An 18789-nucleotide genomic window follows, 5' to 3' on the forward strand; every position below is an offset into this window, starting at 1 on the left:
TCCGACTCCCGGGTGTTAAAGCTTCTCAGGTCTCACCTCTGTGGGGGTGCTGGAGGCGGGCATTTGGGGGCGTCCCCCTCCCTCACAGGGGTAGAGAGGTCTCTGGAGTTGATCAGTTACCTGGGGCAGTTCCTGTCTCTCCCAATCACCCTGCCAGAACACAGGTGTGCACAAATAAACACAGGCACACACACAGACACACGCATACATTGAAACTCTAATACATTGAAACACACATACATGGCTCACACACATACACACACACAAATACACGCTTTTAATTGTGTGTGTTTATGTAATTTCTGCCTAGTTCACACTTTCAGAGGTAGCACAGGGCCTCAGTGTTCCTCCAGTGAAGGTGCCGTGTTGAATATTTCTGATCTGAGCTGATTTGAGGTATTTATAAATAAAATGAAGTGCCAAGCAAAATGAGTAAAATGACCACAACAGTATTTTGATCCCTACTCATCAAGGCTTAACTGCTGTGAAAACAGAACACCATTTTAAGCCACTTATAAACCTTCCTCTTGTTGAGAGAGAGAGAGAGAGAAAGCGTCTGTGTTCTGTTGTGTACTGTGAGCTGTTGATGTCATTTTGGAGCACAGGTGAGCAGCACCTCATTTCACTCCACTCTCATAACACTGATGCATCATATCCTTCACACTCTGAGTTAGACCAGTAGACTGAAGCTAACAGTGAAAGACAGTAAGAAAGACAATGTGTCCAACTTGAGGCAGGAAACTTCACAATGACATTTTCATTTAGTCATTTAGCAGACGCTTTTATCCAAAGCGACGTTCAAAGGAGAGAACAATCAAGCCACGAGCAATAGAGACCTAGTGTAACAATAATTACTACTTTACATAAGAAATGAAAAAAGTGCAGGAATGTAACTACTGTAAGTGAGTTAAGTACTAATTAGAGGAGATAGCATTAGAGGAAGTATAATGAGAGGTACAGTAAGGGAAAGGACTGAGCTTATGATTGATGAATTATTGAATGGTTGAGGTGGTGATGTCAGCTGGCCAGGCAATGTATTTATTTTAGTAGGTGAGCGATGACAGTTATGGACAGCGTGATGTCAGCAACAGTGTAACTCATATCAGTGAGTATTGATATGGATAGATGATTTGAACTGAAAGAATAACATTTTGACACCAATGAGTAAGACTGTGATGTCTGTAAATGATGCTAGCGAATGTTGAAGTAAAATCAGTCATTGACTTCACAAAATACATTTGTGAATTAGTAGTTTAGATTGTGATGTTAGTAAATATCATATAATGCAACTATGTCGGTGAATTAAACGGCAATACCAGTGAGTGTGACGGTTCCAAAGAGAGGGGAGCTACTCACGGGGAAGAGTTGGGCGCTGGACTGGTTGCAGTGCATGGATATGGGGGAGGTTTTGTAGAGGGAGTCAAGCACCTCAGCACTGAAGGTGTCCCAGCGCAGGGAGGAGAACTGCTCCGTCACGCCAGGCTGGCGCAGGGAGGAGAACAGCTCCGTCACGCCAGGCTGGCCGCAGCTGCATGCGTCCTCCCCATTGAACCTGGAGGAGAGGGAGAGAGAATGAGTGTGTGTGTGTGTGTGTGTTTGTGTGTGTGTGTGTGTGTGTTTAAAGGATGTGGGGTATTCAGGGACCAACAGACCCGAGCACCAGCGAATAAGTGGGGTGGTGGGATGCTGCATGGTTTTTGACACCATGCTTTCTCATTGTAATGTGTTATTTAAAGGTGTCAAAAAATATCACACAAAACACTCTTTCTTGGTTCTTAAGGGCACAAAGAGCTTATTCAGTTGTATACCACTTCAAATGTGTTTACCAGAGTACTCTTAGAACCCGTTTGATTGCCCTGGCATCTTGTTCTAAAATGTTTGACAAGATATTGCATTCTCTTAAATCTCTTGAAGAATATAAATGTGTTTTATTGGCAATGACATCTGTGGCATCAGCTGTTCTGCCAAGGTTGTTTCGTAGACTTCCTAGAATTTTGTGAACAGCGCCCTGCTTTTTGAGACAGTAATAACTTGTGAGCAGTTGCTGCTAGAGTGGAATGTGCAACTGTTTTTACAATGATCTTGATGTTCTGATATGGCTTCGGTTTGAGGTATTTGAGGGAAATAGCTCCTAGTGGTTGTGAAAGACTCTTGAACGATTTGGTTGTTAATCTGTGTTTGTAACAAAGAGGACATTACTTCCTAGTGTTTGTCAGAGATTCTTGCCAGAGAACTGTATGTGTGTTTCTATAACTTGAAGATGCCACTCCATTGAGATGTAAAATATATATATTATTCATGTTTATGTTTATACTTGAATCCTATTCCTACTACCTTGCTGCTTTGACAATTGTATTAATCCTGTGAGGGAAATTCAAGTTTATCTATCTATCTATATAAAAACAGTTCAGAGTTCTAATTGCACCCTCTCTCCTGATGTGGTGACAAGTCTAAACAGCTGTTCTCAGGTCAGCCTTAAGGTCAGGCATTTACTATTAAACTGAGATTCATTTTGCACCCTCCTTCCTAGACGAAGCCAGGCTATGTGTGTGTACATACAGTATGTGTAAACAAATCTGCAAATTGAAATAAGCCTTCTACTGTGGTAAGGAGCTCACATCAGACTTTCTAAATTGCATCCTTAGATGTAGGCAGATGAATGATCAACTGTCCCCAGGTCAGAGCGAGGATCAGAGGACCACTGATGCACAGTGAGACTGCCAGGCTCCCGCTGCTGTACCTGTTGATGAGGCTGAAGTACTTCTGGAGGTAGCCAGGATCCACGTGACTCTTGCACAGCTCCAGCTGGGTGCGGGGATAGTAGTGCACGTAGTTCACACACATCTCCTCCGTAATGCCAAAGCCACCCTGAAGCCACGTCACAGAGAGAGAGAGTTTCTATATCTCATTGATTTACTTATTTATTTAGTGGACAATGTCATCCAAACAGACTTAGAATAAAGGAAATATAAATAAAAGGGAGATTGATGATGCAATTTTCTTAATATGTCTGTGACCCTGGAAATCAAATCCCATGGCCTTGTAATTGCTAGTCTCATTCAGCTAAGTGATTGGAAACAGAGAACACAAAGGAAGTAATGAACGCAGGTAGGAAAAAGAAAGACGGAATGAAGGGATAGTGGAGTAAATAAAGAAAAGAGTAAACATCTGGATAGCTGTGGACATGGATGCCATAAGCATTACAAATGGTAGGTGCTTTACATTTCAGACTTCATCAATTTTCACAAATGCACAAAATGGTCAGTTGCGTGTGAACGGTTTGGTGTTTTTTGCATGATATGACAGATTGGCTTAAACCCTGCACGAATGAATCATATTTTAGCACTGGTCTACCGTTCTCTCAAGAGTTCATTTCAGGGCATTCATTCATGCAACCAAAACGCTTCACAGTGTGCTGTGACTCAGAGCTCTGAGGAACTACTTGTAACACACATAGCCAGTGTTAGGCTTTGCTCCCCAAATCTATGCCTGTCAGTAAACCTTACAGAGCAAACATCCCTGACACAAACTAATATTTTATTGGCTGTGTTTGCATTTGTTTTTGTCTGTGATTCTACAAATCAGTTTAGCGGAGTCCAGACTGATTAGTTTAAATGGGCTGCGGGCTGTGCTGCCCGTGTGCTGCACTTAAATGTCCATTAGGGTGGAGGGCCTCAGGGCTGAATGCCTAGTGCCCTGTAATGTCTGTTCATCATGTTCCGAGTGTGTTCTATTATAGTGACCCTGTTCTTCAGTGACTGAGTGTGGACTGGTCGCTCACCACTATTCTTCAGCAGCTGAGTGTACAGTTCTCTGCCCTTTGTTCTGTCTGAGTCTGTCGGAGTCTGTCTGAGTGTCTGTGAGTGTTTCTGTATGTGTGTGTGTGTGTATCTGTTTTTGTATGTGTGTGTGTGTGTGATGTTTTGTTCTGTCTGAGTCTCTCTGAGTGTGTTGTGTTGTGTTCCCTCTATCCTTGAGCAGCTGGTGTTTTTCAGCAAACAGTGTGTGCAGTACCCTGCATTCCTTGTTCTTCAAGGATTATATAAATAGCATGTTATATTATTTAGTGAAGAACTGTGTACGGATCCATAGCTCCTGTTTTGTTCTTAAATGACTTAGTTTGTAGTATTCTATAGCTCCTTGTTCGTCAGTGACAGGGTGGGTTGTTTTCTATCGCCACTGTTATTTATCAACTCAGTGTGTAGTCTCTATTCATCGGTGATTTGGAGATTGTATTTGGGACAACTGTACAGTTGGGTCACGGGACAACTGACACCTGGTGTAGCCCCATATAAATTATGTAGTTTTGTATTTTTTAAATCAGTAAGGGACACAGGTGAGGGTGATTACATAAAGGGGTGGAGGGGTTATGGAAATGGAGTGAAGTGGACCTTGAAAACTCACTCGTGTATACCTGGGAACTCTGTGTGACCCTGTGTGTGTGTGTGTGTGTGTGTGTGTGTGTGTGTGTGTGTGTGTGTGTGTGTGTGTGTGTGTGTGTGTGTGTGTGTGTCTGTGTGTGTGTCTGTGTGTGTGTCTGTGTGTCTGTATGTGTGTGTGTGTGATGGTTCAAAACAGCTGCAGCATGGACTACTTTTATAACGTTACGGATGGTCAGCACAATCTAGACGTTTGGAGGGCACTGTATATTCATCATCTGCATATACACCATGCACTGAGGCACGATAATTAAATTACATTTTAACACATCATGATTGTGTGTCTGTGTATATGTGTGTTTAGGTGCTGTTAAAGAATGATGAACTTCATCTGTGTGTCATTGGTATTGTCTATAGAGTACCTATGTACATACATGATGCACATTCTAAATTTGGCCATATTGTTTGTTTTTGTGTGTGTGTGTGTGTGTGTGTGTGTGTGTGTGTGTGTGTGTCTGTGTGTGCGTGTGCGTGTGTGTGCGTGCGTGTGTGTGCGTGTGTGTGTGTGCGTGTGTGTGTGTGTGCGTGCGTGTGTGTGTGTGTGTGTGTGTGTGTGTGCGTGTGTGTGTGTGTGTGTGTGCGTGTGTGTGTGTGTGTGCGTGTGTGTGCGTGTGTGCGTGTGTGTGCGTGTGTGTGCGCGTGCGTGTGCGTGTGTGTGTGCGTGTGTGTGTGTGTGTGTGTGCGCAGAGTAGGCTACTCACCACTGTGGGCTTGTCCCTGTCCTCAGTGTTGTATGTGCATCTGGTTATCAGGACATCGCCCTACAGACATACACAAAGCACCAAGGGAGAGAAGAAGAGAGAGATGGAGCGAAGGAGAGAGACGAAGAGAAAGAGAGAGATGAAAAGAGAAAACAAATAGATGAAAAGGTTAGAGGGATAAAAGACAAGTGCAAAACACAAACATCAACATTTCTTTCACCCTCAAAAGAGAAAGTGAAAAGAAATAGGAGCCAAGACCACAGACCTTAAAAATCTTTCAATGTGTGTGTGCAGCTGGTCATCCCAATACCCCTTTCACACACAAATCCAAATAATATATTGGGTAAAAACAAAAGGGGATAGCTCACACATTTTCATTCACTCTAAATCATTCATCAGTATTCAATAACAGTGCTTTATCATCGATAACGCCACAGGAATGGTGTATTTCCCACCCCACTGTATTTAACGGGATGTGACACAGGCAAGGTCTCATGCCTGTTAACCTGCTTAGAACTAGATATCCTAGCTATCTCTGGATAGCCTAGCTATCTCTAGGTTAGGTTATGGTTATGGTAATCATATGGTATAGGCAAGAGAGGGGGACTTAAATTTAATTCAATAGCTACAGGGAGCCAGAGGGTGAACAGCAGAGGAGTTGTGTCCTTGACATGTGTCCACTTTGGCTAATCAAAGATCATAAAGTTAAACATATTTGGGGGCCAAGCAGCATAGCAGCACAGGCACCCTGAGTTTTTTTTCTTTTCCCCATTATAAGTACTTGTATGTAACAAGTTAAATTGAAGAGAATGTAACATCAGCTTGATAACTACCTATCGTTTCATGCCAATGGAACTCACCATTTAAACTGTTCCGGGTCATTTAAAAGTTTCCTTAGCTAGCATAGCAATTAGGCAAACAAGAAACCTAGCCTGAAGCAAAGTTGAACTTCTCAAAAATCAGCCCACCAATTAAAGGCAGTCTTGGGTTCAAAGTGATCACAACCACTCGCAGATGAACTGAAATGGCTTCACACAGACATTAAACAATCCTGAGAGAAATAATGGGGGCATCAGTGGTGCAAGGGCTCACTGTAATATCAATGTAGTGATTGAAGGGAGATAAGTCCCCTCCCCCCACACTTTAATCAAATGGTTCCAATTCCCACTGGAGGATTATTGTTAATTATACATGGTTGCCATGGGATAAACAGTTCGACTTAAGTGTCAATTTCCGCAAGACACGGAAACACTAAATAAACGGTCAATAAATGGTTTTAGCAATGTAAGAAGAAATGGGGTGCGAGTGTGTGGGCCTGCACTGCTGCATGTGTGTGCGTGTGTGTGGAAATGGAGTGAAGTGGACCTTGAAAACTCACTCGTGTATACCTGGGAACTCTGTGTGACCCTGTGTGTGTGTGTGTGTGTGTGTGTGTGTGTGTGTGTGTGTGTGTGTGTGTGTGTGTGTGTGTGTGTGTGTGTGTGTGTGTGTGTGTGTGTGTGTGGGCGCTGTTATTGACACAGGAAATGCAGTAGATCTGTGCTTTTGTCGCTGGCTTGCAGGCCCCAGGCGGTTCCTGTGATATCTGCACCATCTTTCTCTCTCTCTCCCTCATCTTTCAGTCAGATCCTCCTCCTCCTCCTCCTCCTTCTCCTCGGCCACAGCAGCACTGCTAAAGCGGCCTCCATCCTCACGGCTAACCAAACCGAGCCAAGGCGAGCCAAGCGGCGACTTACAGGCAAAACGTTCACCATCTTCCTCAAGGTCCGAATTATCTGTGGGCCAAAACAGGCACATCCATCATGAGCGGCCTTAAGAACACAATTCCGTGCTGATTATTTATTAATGGGTTTTACAATCAAGTTAAATGAGATTGTCCTGCTTTCTGCCTGCCAATACCAGCACTTCTGCTGCTTCTTGTAATAACTGGGAAAGTGTTTGTGAGTGTGTGTGTGTGAGTGTGTGTGTGTGTGTGTGTGTGTGTGTGTGTGTGTGTGTGTGTGTGTGTGTGTGTGTGTGTGTGTGTGTGTGTGTGTGTGTGTGTGTGTGTGTGTGTGTGTGTGTGTGTGTGTGTGTGTGTGTGTGTGTGTGTGTGTGTGTGTGTGTGTGTGTGTGTGTGCGTGCAAGCCTGTTTGTGAGTGAGTGTATACAATTATATATATGAGTGTATATGAGTGTATACAAGTATGAGTGAAGGCTAGATTATTTTTGTCAGTGTGTATGTGTTTGTCTGTGTCTGTGTATGTCAGCATACAGGACGTAGTGTTAGATTAAAGTACAAAACAGTAGCTTATATAGTCTGTCTACCTGGTAGTGTGTACTGAAGTGTTTGTCCTCCTGCACCACCTCTACCTCCCGACCGCCGCGCACCAGGACCGTCCGCACCCCACGCCCAGCCAGGTGAGTGTGCAGCTGGGACGCGAAGATGAAGATGCCCCCTTGAGGGAGAGCCTAGAGGGGAGAAGGAGATGGAGACGGAGATGGAGATGGAGATGGAGATGGAGAAGAAGATGGAGAAGGAGAAGGAGATGGAGAAGGAGAAGGAGATGGAGAAGGAGAAGGAGAAGGAGAAGGAGAAGGAGAAGGAGAAGGAGAACGAGCTGATGACAAACGTCACAGAGAAATGCTCAGCAATCACTCTTCACCATCTGCCACTTCAACTCACTTCAATATATGGAGCTGTTAAAGCCACACTGCATTAATCACTGTAACACATTTATTACGTTCGTCATTAGAAATCATTCGAATTAATTGCAGTAATCAGTCTTGGAAATATATTGTAGCTGTTTCAACTCTAAAAGAAAAATGTCAGATACTGTTACACTTCCAGTTTGTAACAGCCTTTAATGAATTCTTGCTAAGCTTTTAGAGTGGTACTGACGGTCTGAGTGCACTTGGCGGTGCAGTATCCTGTGAGCAGGTAGCTGCTCTGGCGGGGAGGGATGGCCATGATGGGGGTGTAGACCAGCCCCAGCTCCATGATCCCCGCGTCGAAGCGCCGCAGGCTGGGCGTGTAGTGGAGACGGATCCCAGAGGAGTCATGGCGACCTGCGCAGATACAGATTCTAGATATACACAAACAAGCGCACATACACATATGCACACACATAAACGTGTACACGCACACACACACATGCACACACAGACATACACACACACACACACACGCACACACAAACACACACACACACACGCTAGATGGATGTGAACTCTTTATTTATCTCTCCTTTCCTCCCCTCCCTACCAAAGCTGGTCTGATCCATAAATACGGGCTAACTCACCAGCCAGCACACTCCCATTTGCAGGCATTGATTTTACAGAAGATGTGCTTGTCTTAGCACAGGTTAGTAGAAGACGTGCTTGTCTTAGCACAGGTTAGCTGAAGACGTGCTTGTCTTAGCACAGGTTTACAGAAGATGTGCTTGTCTAAGCACAGGTTAGCAGAAGATGTGCTTGTCTTAGCACAGGTTTACAGAAGATGTGCTTGTCTTTGCACAGGTTTACAGAATATTTGCTTGTCTTAGCACAGGTTTAGAGAAGATGTGCTTGTCTTAGCACAGGTTAGCAGAAGATGTGCTTGTCTTAGCACAGGTTAGCAGAAGATGTGCTTGTCTTAGCACAGGTTTACAGAAGATGTGCTTGTCTTAGCACAGGTTTACAGAAGATGTGCTTGTCTTAGCACAGGTTTGCAGAGATGAATTGAAATGTTTGAGTGTATATAAGCTGAATGAGAATCTGCATCAGTGGGGAGAGGAGAGGCAAATACAAAATGTGGACCCTGTCAGAAAGTGAGATGAGGGAGAGGTAAGAAAGATTGAAATAAGAAAAGTAAAAAATGTTACTGTAAGATTAGACCAAATGAATGGAGATGTAAGAAAGGAGACAAACACAGGAGGACAGAAGATGAAATGATATTAGAAAAAGGTAAAGGGGTTAAAAAATGATAACAGAGGGATGTAGAAAGGAAGAAGGGTGGGAAACTGGGAAGTAATACAGGAGGAATAAAGTTTGCAAGATTGAAGATGCAAAGGTGCAAAGACAAAGTGACGACGCAGGTGAGCTGGAAAGGAAAGATGGAGGAGAGCATAGGTAAAGAGATATCGAGAGGAGAAGTGAAGTGAGGAGAGGTGAGGAGAGAAGAGATGAGGAGAAGTTAGGAGAGGACTGGAAAGCTTGTAAGAGTGTTAAATGTAGGAAGAGAAGAGACAAAATTCAGTTGAGGGGTGAGGGGATAAGTACAGAAAAGGAAAGAAAAAAATGTGTGAAATAATGAAAGAAGAAGGTGAATAAAGGAGAGAAAAGGCAGAGGAAGGTTTTTTTTATCAGAATAAAGGCAAAATAAACAAGAGGAAGAGGAAGAAGGGAAGCTGTCATATTTCAGCCGGCTCTCAGTGGCTCTCTTTGGCTTTCAGTGGATTTACAGTCCCATTACCTGAGACGAGGAGAGGGTTGTGGTAGTGCACCTCCAAACGCAGAAACCTGGAAGAGCCTTTCCCCCCAAAGGGCATGCCAGCATCGGGGGGATAGTAAAACGGCTAGACACACACACACACACACACACAAACACAAAATTACATACAGTATATACAAATGTATACATGTAAGTACACATAAACACACACACAGACACACACAACACACACACACACACACACACACACACACACACACACACACACACACACACACACACACACACACACACACACACACACACATAGGGACATACAAAGTAGACACAATTACATCAGTGCAATAAAATGTATGTGTGTGTGTGTGTGTGTGTGTGTGTGTGTGTGTGTGTGTGCGTGTGGAAAGCCATGCCATGTAACTGCTGAAATCCAGCATATATGTTTCATCCAGTGCAGGGGGGCCTTTGGCAGCCCTGCTTCTGCTCCTGCTCCTGCTCCTGCTCCTTTGAGCTGCTGAGGAGAGCGTGAGAGGTTCCAGCCTCGCCTGTTTCTCATATCACCAATCGCTGCAGGAGACTGGTGGTCGCCAAGCATCCACACAAGAATTCACCATGTCCTTAAAATATCTCAAACCCCGTTCCAACAAAGCGTCTTTACGTAAGCATTCTCCCAATGCCACCTCCAACGCTCTCCCACTCCTCGTCTCTCTCTCTCTCTCTCTCTCTCTCTTTCTTTCTCTCTTTCTCATTCTCTCTCTCGCTCTCTCTTTCTCTATCTCTCTCTCTCTCTCTCTCTCTCTCTCAGTTCATGAGGCTCAGATGTCCCTGTAGATGTGTGGAAAAACATGATGGAAAAAAAAACCTAATCTCATCTGTGCAGCTCAGCTTGCCACCCGGCAGAACACATGATTTGTGTTTGTTTCTCACACACACACACACACACACCCACACCGCACCGCACCGCACCACACCACACCACACCACACCACACACACACACACACACACACACACACACACACACACACACACACACACACACACACACACACACACACACACACACACACACACACACACACACACACACACGTCCCTGTAATCCAATTGGGGTGCTCCAGCTCGGCATCGTTTTCCTGGATCAGATTCTTATCCAGCAGGACGCCTCTGCCTGGCTGAGCGACACCCCAAACAAACTCCCTCTCTCACTTTCTCCCTCTCTCCCTCTCTCCCTCTCTCCCTCTCTCACTCTCTCACTCTCTCTCTCTCTTTCACTGTCTCTTTTACTCTCGCTCTCTCTCTGCTTCCCCGCTCTGACTTTACCCTTTACCTCTATCTCTCTCTCTCTCACTCCCCCCTCTCTCTCTGTCTTTCTCTCTCTCTCCCTCTCTCTCTCTCTCTCTCTCTCTCTCTCTCTCCTTCTGTCTCCTCCTCTGCTGCTTGTCTGCCTGCCATCGCACTCGTGGGTGTGCTATTTAAGATATGGGCATTGCTCATAGACAGAAGCACTTTACTGCCATCACCTTACAGAAGCTGTCAGAAAACCAGTCTGTATATCACTTCATGCTCGCTACCTCACACTCTATCGCTTCTCTCTCTTTCTTTATATCTATTCATCTCTCTCTCTCTTTCTCCCTCTCTCTCTCTCTCTCTCTCATCTAACATTCTCATTCTCACTATACACCTTCCCCCCATGCTTCAGTTGCTCCATCTCTGCATATATTTCTACATGTCAGCTGCCTTATTATCCCTCCATCAACATACTTCTCCATCTAACTCTATCCACCTTCTTCTTCTCCTATTTTCACTCCATTCCTCTCCATCTCACCATATTTATCTCTCTGTCTCTTCACACCTTCCCCTAGCATAGCACACTATACATCCTTATCTATGTTCTCTAAAGATGATAGATGAGAGGTGCTTTAGATGTGCTTCCTGTCAGGGATGGTATAGCTCATTATGTAGCGATGTGGGCAAAACTACGCAGTCTAGTCTAGCTCTCTTCTTGAGTCTGTACAGAATTGTCAATTAAGTTTTCTATTTTTGTCTGGCAACACTTTGTTGTATGTATTTATCATACCATATATGGGAAATAGTTCCTTAAAAAAGTCTATAGCCACCCAACCCGAGATGAATGGCGTGAGTAATATGAAATTGTGAGTTATATGTATGTTATGGAACAGCACATAGATAGTACAGGCAGAACAATGTGAAGAGAATTGGGTGGAATGGACTCGTCAATGACAGGTTGATGTTTAAAAATGCATGTCTCAGGATCACTCTGTAGAATCAATGCAATCCAGCATGTTTATTGTTTTTGTATTTTTTTATAAATGTTTTGTTTTGTTTACTTTTCAGTCTTTCTGTATCTGTGCGATAAAACTTTAAAAATGAAGTCTCAATAAGAAAAGCCTATAGCCTATAGCTCAGTAATTGAGATCAGTTTTTTTTTGGGCCAACCGAGCAAACGGTTCTTCAACAAAAGGCTCTATTTCTGAATAGAGTTCTTTAAAGATCCTTTAACCTTATGTTCAGGCCTTGGCCCTTTCAGACAATGTCTGTTGAATTGAATTCAACGCACTCAAACCTGTGCCAGGGCTCTGTTTTGACAGGAACTGACCTCAGCTCCGAGCGCCCAGGCGGCGAGCACGTGGCGGCAGGAGTTGAGCTGAGGCGGTTTCATCTTGGAGTCGCAGGAGCCGCTGTAGGGTGGCACGCTGTCCATCTCGGGGGCGCACTCAAACACCTCCATGTGGTGCACGATGGCCTCGTTGCCCGGGGTGACCACCGCCTCGTACTGCAGGAGCAGAGAGGAAGAGATACACCATGAAAGTCATGCAACCAAAAACACACACACAAATACACACACATACACAATCTGCCTCCACATGGTGTGTATGTCATACAAACACAGACACACACCTACACTCTTTCTTCAAATTGTCACGACAGTCCGAGGGTTTACCATGACAACACAGATTCAAACTTTTCACCATGACTGCAGACAGTCACAGAGTACGCCATGACAATACTCACAACTTTCTGCATGACTACAGGATAATCAGAGGGATAACCCCCAAAGCTACGCACATTCAAACAGCTCACCATCACTACAGACAATCTGAAGGGTTCCCATGACAACACTCTGTCTGGCTTCTCACCATGATGATGTGGTTCCTGGGCATGTCCCGGGGCAGTTCGTACATGTGACACCAGTAGGTGGTCTCCTGGTGGGGGATGGTGACGCCAGGCGCCAGCACGTCCAGCTTGCGCTCGTCCGTGGGCAGGGGGGGCGAGGGGTTGTCGGGGCGCAGCAGCAGCATCCTCTGCACCCCCGTCTGCAGCAGAGACAGGTTGAGTTGCGACAGCGAGTGGATTGGCTGATCCAACGTGGCGTAGATCAGGTGAACCGTGCCCTCCTGACGGAGTGAATAACATCACATCACGATCAGTCTGGATGTTTCCGGGGGACGAGACCTCAGCCGTACACACTGAAAGTCTCTCCTCTCCGGATCACCTTTTGCAGTGTCATGACTCCACATGATGCAAACAGGCAAAGGACATGAACTGTATTATAAGAGTGGAATAGCAGAACTTCCAATATGCATGACCTGCTAATAAAGCTAGCTCTTGTCAGAGATATGAAGGTAAAGCTCTCAGCAACCTCTCTCTCTCCCCCCTTCTCTCTCTCTCTCTCTCTCTCTCTCCCCACCCCTTCTCTCTCTCTCTTATTTCCATTTCTGATTGACATCTTGGCTTCTGATTAGTTAAAGGGTCACTGTGAGCCTTCAGAAGAGGAATATCTCTTTAGTGCTGTGCAGGCTGTTCAATGAGAACGCCTCACAAAGGCCATCAGGGATGCTCTGCACGCATGTGAACCACAGAGAGAAAAAAGATTGTGTCATTAAGTAGTTTAAAGAGTGACAAATAGCCATTATCAATTAACCCATAAACAGGTGAACAGAGGAACAACATTTCTTTATTTCTGTTGGTCCTTCTTGGTTAGTGATGCCTTCAAAGATTAGGTCTCTCCAAGAAGAATATTCCTCCCACATCTGCTCACAGTCTTGCTTGATGTGTTTTGTGTTCTCAGACACTATTAATAACACCATTAGTAATCAAAGTGCATTTATAGTTTAAAGAAGCCAAAACCAGGTATGATGCGTGTTTTTGAAACTGCAAATTGATTTACGGGTGTTTCGGTAGGGTCCACCAGAATGCTTTCTTTTTTGAAAATCACAACTTACCACCCCAGTTCAATTCACTTAATTTCAGCAAGCATTGCTGGTAGAGCAAAACATACTTTTACACTGCATTCTCTCTCTCTCTCTCTCTCTCCATACCTCGATGAGGTAGTCGTGTGGGTCGCAGGTGCTGAAGGGCCGCTTGAAGAGCAGGAATAAGCCCTCAGGTGTGTGATGGGCCTCCAGAAGCTGATAGTCCTGCTGTCTGTCCAAGGTCACCACTCCCTGACTGTCACTCCAGGCGTCCTGGATTTATAACAACACCCACACACACACACACACACACACACACACACACACACACACACACACACACACACACACATACACGCACACACACATACACACACAAACACACACACCCATACACACACACACACAACCACATTTGAATACATCCGTGCACACTCAGAGATATATAAAACTCAAACACACGCAGATACAGATGCACACAGACACACAAACACATACACACGGGGAGAGAAAAGGGAGAGTGAAGGGAGAGAGGGCAAACATACATAAACAAACATGTGAAAACACATCAGACACTCACAAAAATAATGCATCCACGTTATATTATAATAAATGAGATATAATATAATGATTTCACATTCACAATTGCACACTGAACCAATTTTCACATAACACAAAAAGACACACAAACATACACACACACACTTGTCTTTCTTTGAGGTTGGCAGCAGCAGGGACAGCGTGATAGAATAAGCTGTATGTTGCGTCATGCAGTAACAGCAGGTTAGACTGCTCCCCTGTGAGCCTCTCTCTTAAACTGGCTCTGCAAAGCGGCTGTCAGGAGGAGGGTCGGGGCCGCAGCACAAGATGGTCTGCCTCAGAGTGGTATTATCAGGGGCCATCTCAGCAGCTGGATGTGGAAGTGAGCTCAAAGCAGCTCTCTGGTAGACACACACACACTCATATATAGATATACGCACACACACACACACACACACACACACACACACACACACACACACACACACACACACACACACACACACACACACACACGCATACACACACAAACACGCATACACACACATACACACACACACACACACACACGCACACAAACACACACACACACACACGGACACACACGGACACACACGGACACACGCGGACACACACGGACACACACACACACACACACACACACACACACACACACACACACACACATACACACACTCCGTGCTCCCTCAATCTATGTCTCTGTTTCTGTCTCTCTTATCCTCTTTCTCTTTTTATCTCTTTCAGGATTCTTTTTTTCAAGAGTAATTGCTTTGGGGGAAAGCCACACATTCTGTTCGGGCCTTATATTAACCTAAGACCAAGAGTGTCGACCTGGATTAGCCTTTGTCTGTTCCTCTTTCTCTCTCTCTGTCTCTCTCTTTCTCTCTCTTTATACTCTCTCTCTCCCACTCTTTCTCTTTCACCCTCGTACCTTCATCTCTGTTTTCCACTTTCTCTATCTCTCTTTCTATTGCTGCCTATAGTGCCTTGGTGATCTGGGGGCTACTATCTCTTCTATCTCTTCTATCTCTCTCTCTCTCTCTCTCTCTTTCTCTTTTCTCACTCTTCTCACTCTTCTCTCTCTCTCTCTCTCTCTCTCTCTCTCTCTCTCTCTCTCTCTGTCTTGCTGATCCCCACGGGTGTCCCTTCAACATTCATCAGTATGGGGCCTCACCTGGCATCAGCATGCTTCCTGGATGATCTGTACACAAGTGGATGCGGCTGTACACATCACACCAGAAGGCATCTCCACATGCGTCTCCAGTGACCACTTGTGATTGGACCAAGATGCCAAATGCACAAGGGGGCAGTAACCCCCGTTTTTAGTAGGTTAATTTTCCCGTTTCCCTTTTAATTGTATTTCCTCGTCTAATTGTCGTGCATTAGGGTCCAGCCCTCTACTGTAGCTACCGTTTTAGCCCCCTCACTTTTATATTATATATATTTTTACTTTGTCATGCATTTTAAATAAGAATTAATTATTATATGAATAATTTAAGTGTATGACTGTGTTTAATAGTGTACCGTCACTTTACCAGGGACTGTATAACATAGATACATATTAACTACTGGTGTAAACCAATATTTTTCTACAGCTTATTTGTCATTTTAAAGACATTTCAATACATTTCCCTTACAACCTAAAAGGAATGAGGTAATGGACAGCGATGAAAAGGGATCAAGGATTAAAACTGAAGTATCTGTCATGTTCACCACAGCTGTGCCAGACTAGGATTAGATCTGTTTTAGAGTGTTATATAGCATAGCTACTTCAGTTATCGGCAAATTTGTTAAAAATCTATGTTTGTCAGTCTGTTAAACAATCGTTATGCTTAATTTAATAACAGTTTTACATGACATTGCGAACGTAGCCGATAACACACGCATGCCGCTATTTAACCTCGTTACGATATATATTTATGCAACACTATTCTCTTCTCTGTACTTCACTAATTCAAGAACACTTTTTCTCTCGCTTCCTGTCGAGTAGCCAGCTCTTGGCTTTGCCGTGAGTACGAGTTTGGGAAAAGAAACTGATGAAGTAACAGCACCAGCTGTTGCCCTGATCACCACTTAATGGGAGACAAATGAGAATCCAGAAAAAAACATGTATTTCCAGAGATGCCTCTGAGTTTGAAACATTGGACATTTGATGTCTTGGAAGGTTCTGAGTTATTATGTAGCCTATATAGGAAGTCAGATGTCAAATGTTCTTGACACAGGGTGATAGACATCTTTTTTCACACTTAACATTCAACTGTAGCAGCGCGCTTCGTTAACGATAATAGACAGATGGCACTCAACACCTAACATGGGACCAAGAGTGTCATCCCATATTACCAATACTGCAGCCCGGATTAAGTTCAAGTTCTCTCTCTCTCTCTCTCTCTCTCTCTCTCTCTCTCTCTCTCTCTCTCTGTCTCTCTCTCTCTCTCTGTCTTTCTCTCTCTCTCTCTCTATCTCTCTCTCCCTCTGTTTCACTCCTACTTCATCTCAGACATGCAGATTGACAGACAGACACACAGATACCCTGACAAAAAGACAGACATTCAGACAGACAGACAGAAAGACAGACACACAGTCACCCCCACAAAAAAACAAAGAAACTTGGACAGACAGTGCGAGAGCCAGACCCATCAGAACAAGCTCTCTAGCAAGGAGTGCCTCACCAACACACACACACACACACACACACACACACACACACACACACACACACACACACACAAACGGCCAGATAGACAGTGTGAGAGCCAGACCCGTCAGAGCAGGCTCTCTAGTTTGAAGTGCCACACACACACACACACCCACACACACACACACACACACACACACACACACACACACACACACACACACACACACACACACACACACACACACACACACACACACACACACACACACACACACTCGGGGAGATAGACCGTGTGAGGGCCAGACCCATCAGACCATCCCCTGAGTGCCAGAAGAATGTGTGCCTGGTGCCACCGTGTCAAAGCACTCAGACCACCGAAGTTCTCTCACACTACAGCCAAACCTGCTCATCACGCATCACATTACGACTTGTATTCATTCCAAAACTATTTCAAAAGGCGGACTATGTGGACTTTTTAAAACAGAAAATTTATCTTTTTAATCTACCTTATAATTAACACTTCTTAAATTGTTATCCTCTGGTTTTGTTTTGTTGGACAGTGCTATACAATTAAAATATTTAATCTCTTTACAGTTTTAAATCTTCTCAAAATCGTCAAATTGTGTTCTTTTATGTTGTATTGTATCCTACCTTCACCCTTGTACTGCTTTTTTCATTCAGCTTTTCTTCTCCCTTTTCTGTCTCCCCCACACACACACAAACACATACGCACACACACACACATACGCATACACACTACTTCTTTCCTTTTCCTCTTCTTTTATTTCCCCATCATTTTTCTACGCTCCCTCACTGTATCTACCTCCTAACCCTCCTCTCCACCTATCTCCCCCTCTCACAAATTCAATTGAAACTAATTGCCAGGATTGTCGATTCACTCCGTTGTTACAATAAATGATTTAAAGGCAACAAAAAAACAGCCATCTTTTAAATGTTTTAGCTCCTTATTTCCCATCCTTCTCTCTCTCTCTCTCTTTTTCCCCAAAGTGAAGGAAAAGAGAAAAAACAGCCTCTCTCCTTATTTTTCTCCTTTCTCTCTCTCTCGGTTCGTGTCTCTCTTACCCCAAAGTAGGATTTGCTCCCGTCGTCCCAGAGCAGCACCAGGTCTGCGTCCCTCAGCTCCCCGTGGTCGGACATCCCCAGCAGGACCCCGTGGCGTGGCTCCCTGACCCACAGCTCCAGGTAGACCTCCTGCCGGGCGTAGCTGACATTCCAGGAGAGCTCCAGCCGCCCGGCTGGGTCCAGGGGGACGTGGTAGCGCAGCGGAGTCCGCGAGGGGCCACTGGTCGTCTGGTAGGAAGCCACCAGAATGACCACCAGTGTGGCCAGCAGTGTCAGGTACATGAGGGTGACGTCTTGGAGACGCAGGTCTTTGCTCAGCAGTCGCATCGGCCTTCCACCGGGGTCCTTGAGAACTCTATTTCTTTCTGTCTTTCTTCTTGTTTTTGGGTAATTGTTTTTGCCTTAACTTGTTTTATTTTGCCCTCTTCTCACTGGTTTGGCACACAATTACGGTATTGTCATTTAGAACTCAAAAAAGTAAGAGGTGTTTCTCCTTTGTCCTACCTTGTGTTAGAGGAGCTCTTAGTGTTTCTTCTCAACTGTGAGTGCTCCCTTTCTAAAAAAACAGGCTTTTATACAATTTGGCTTTGTCTCTTCCGGTTTAACAATGCAGGTCTTTTTCGCCCAAGGTGTTTCTTTAGATTTTTATCATTTAAAACTGGTGTCTTTCTCACCTGCTTCTTCCCTCCACCTTCTCTCTTACTTTTTCTTTCTTTCTTTCTTTCTTTCTTTCTTTCTTT

At 44.5% G+C, this 18789-nt stretch overlaps 1 protein-coding gene across 1 annotated transcript; it reads right to left on the bottom strand.

Annotated features, from left to right (window-relative positions):
* Positions 1–15: 15 nt before the first annotated feature.
* On the bottom strand, positions 16–18376 carry dbh (dopamine beta-hydroxylase (dopamine beta-monooxygenase); the record flags this gene model as incomplete). The annotated part of the gene is made up of 12 exons (XM_080847511.1): positions 16–150; positions 1357–1552; positions 2741–2868; positions 5141–5200; positions 6877–6915; positions 7448–7591; positions 8022–8188; positions 9573–9675; positions 12171–12347; positions 12712–12969; positions 13894–14040; positions 18050–18376. The coding sequence occupies 12 exons, from the start codon at positions 18374–18376 to the stop codon at positions 16–18; spliced, it is 1881 nt and encodes a 626-aa protein (XP_080703637.1).
* Between the last annotated feature and the right edge of the window lie 413 nt (positions 18377–18789).

Source organism: Sprattus sprattus, assembly GCF_963457725.1.
Source record: "Sprattus sprattus genome assembly, chromosome: 11".
In the NCBI taxonomy this organism is placed as follows: Eukaryota; Metazoa; Chordata; class Actinopteri; order Clupeiformes; family Clupeidae; genus Sprattus; species Sprattus sprattus.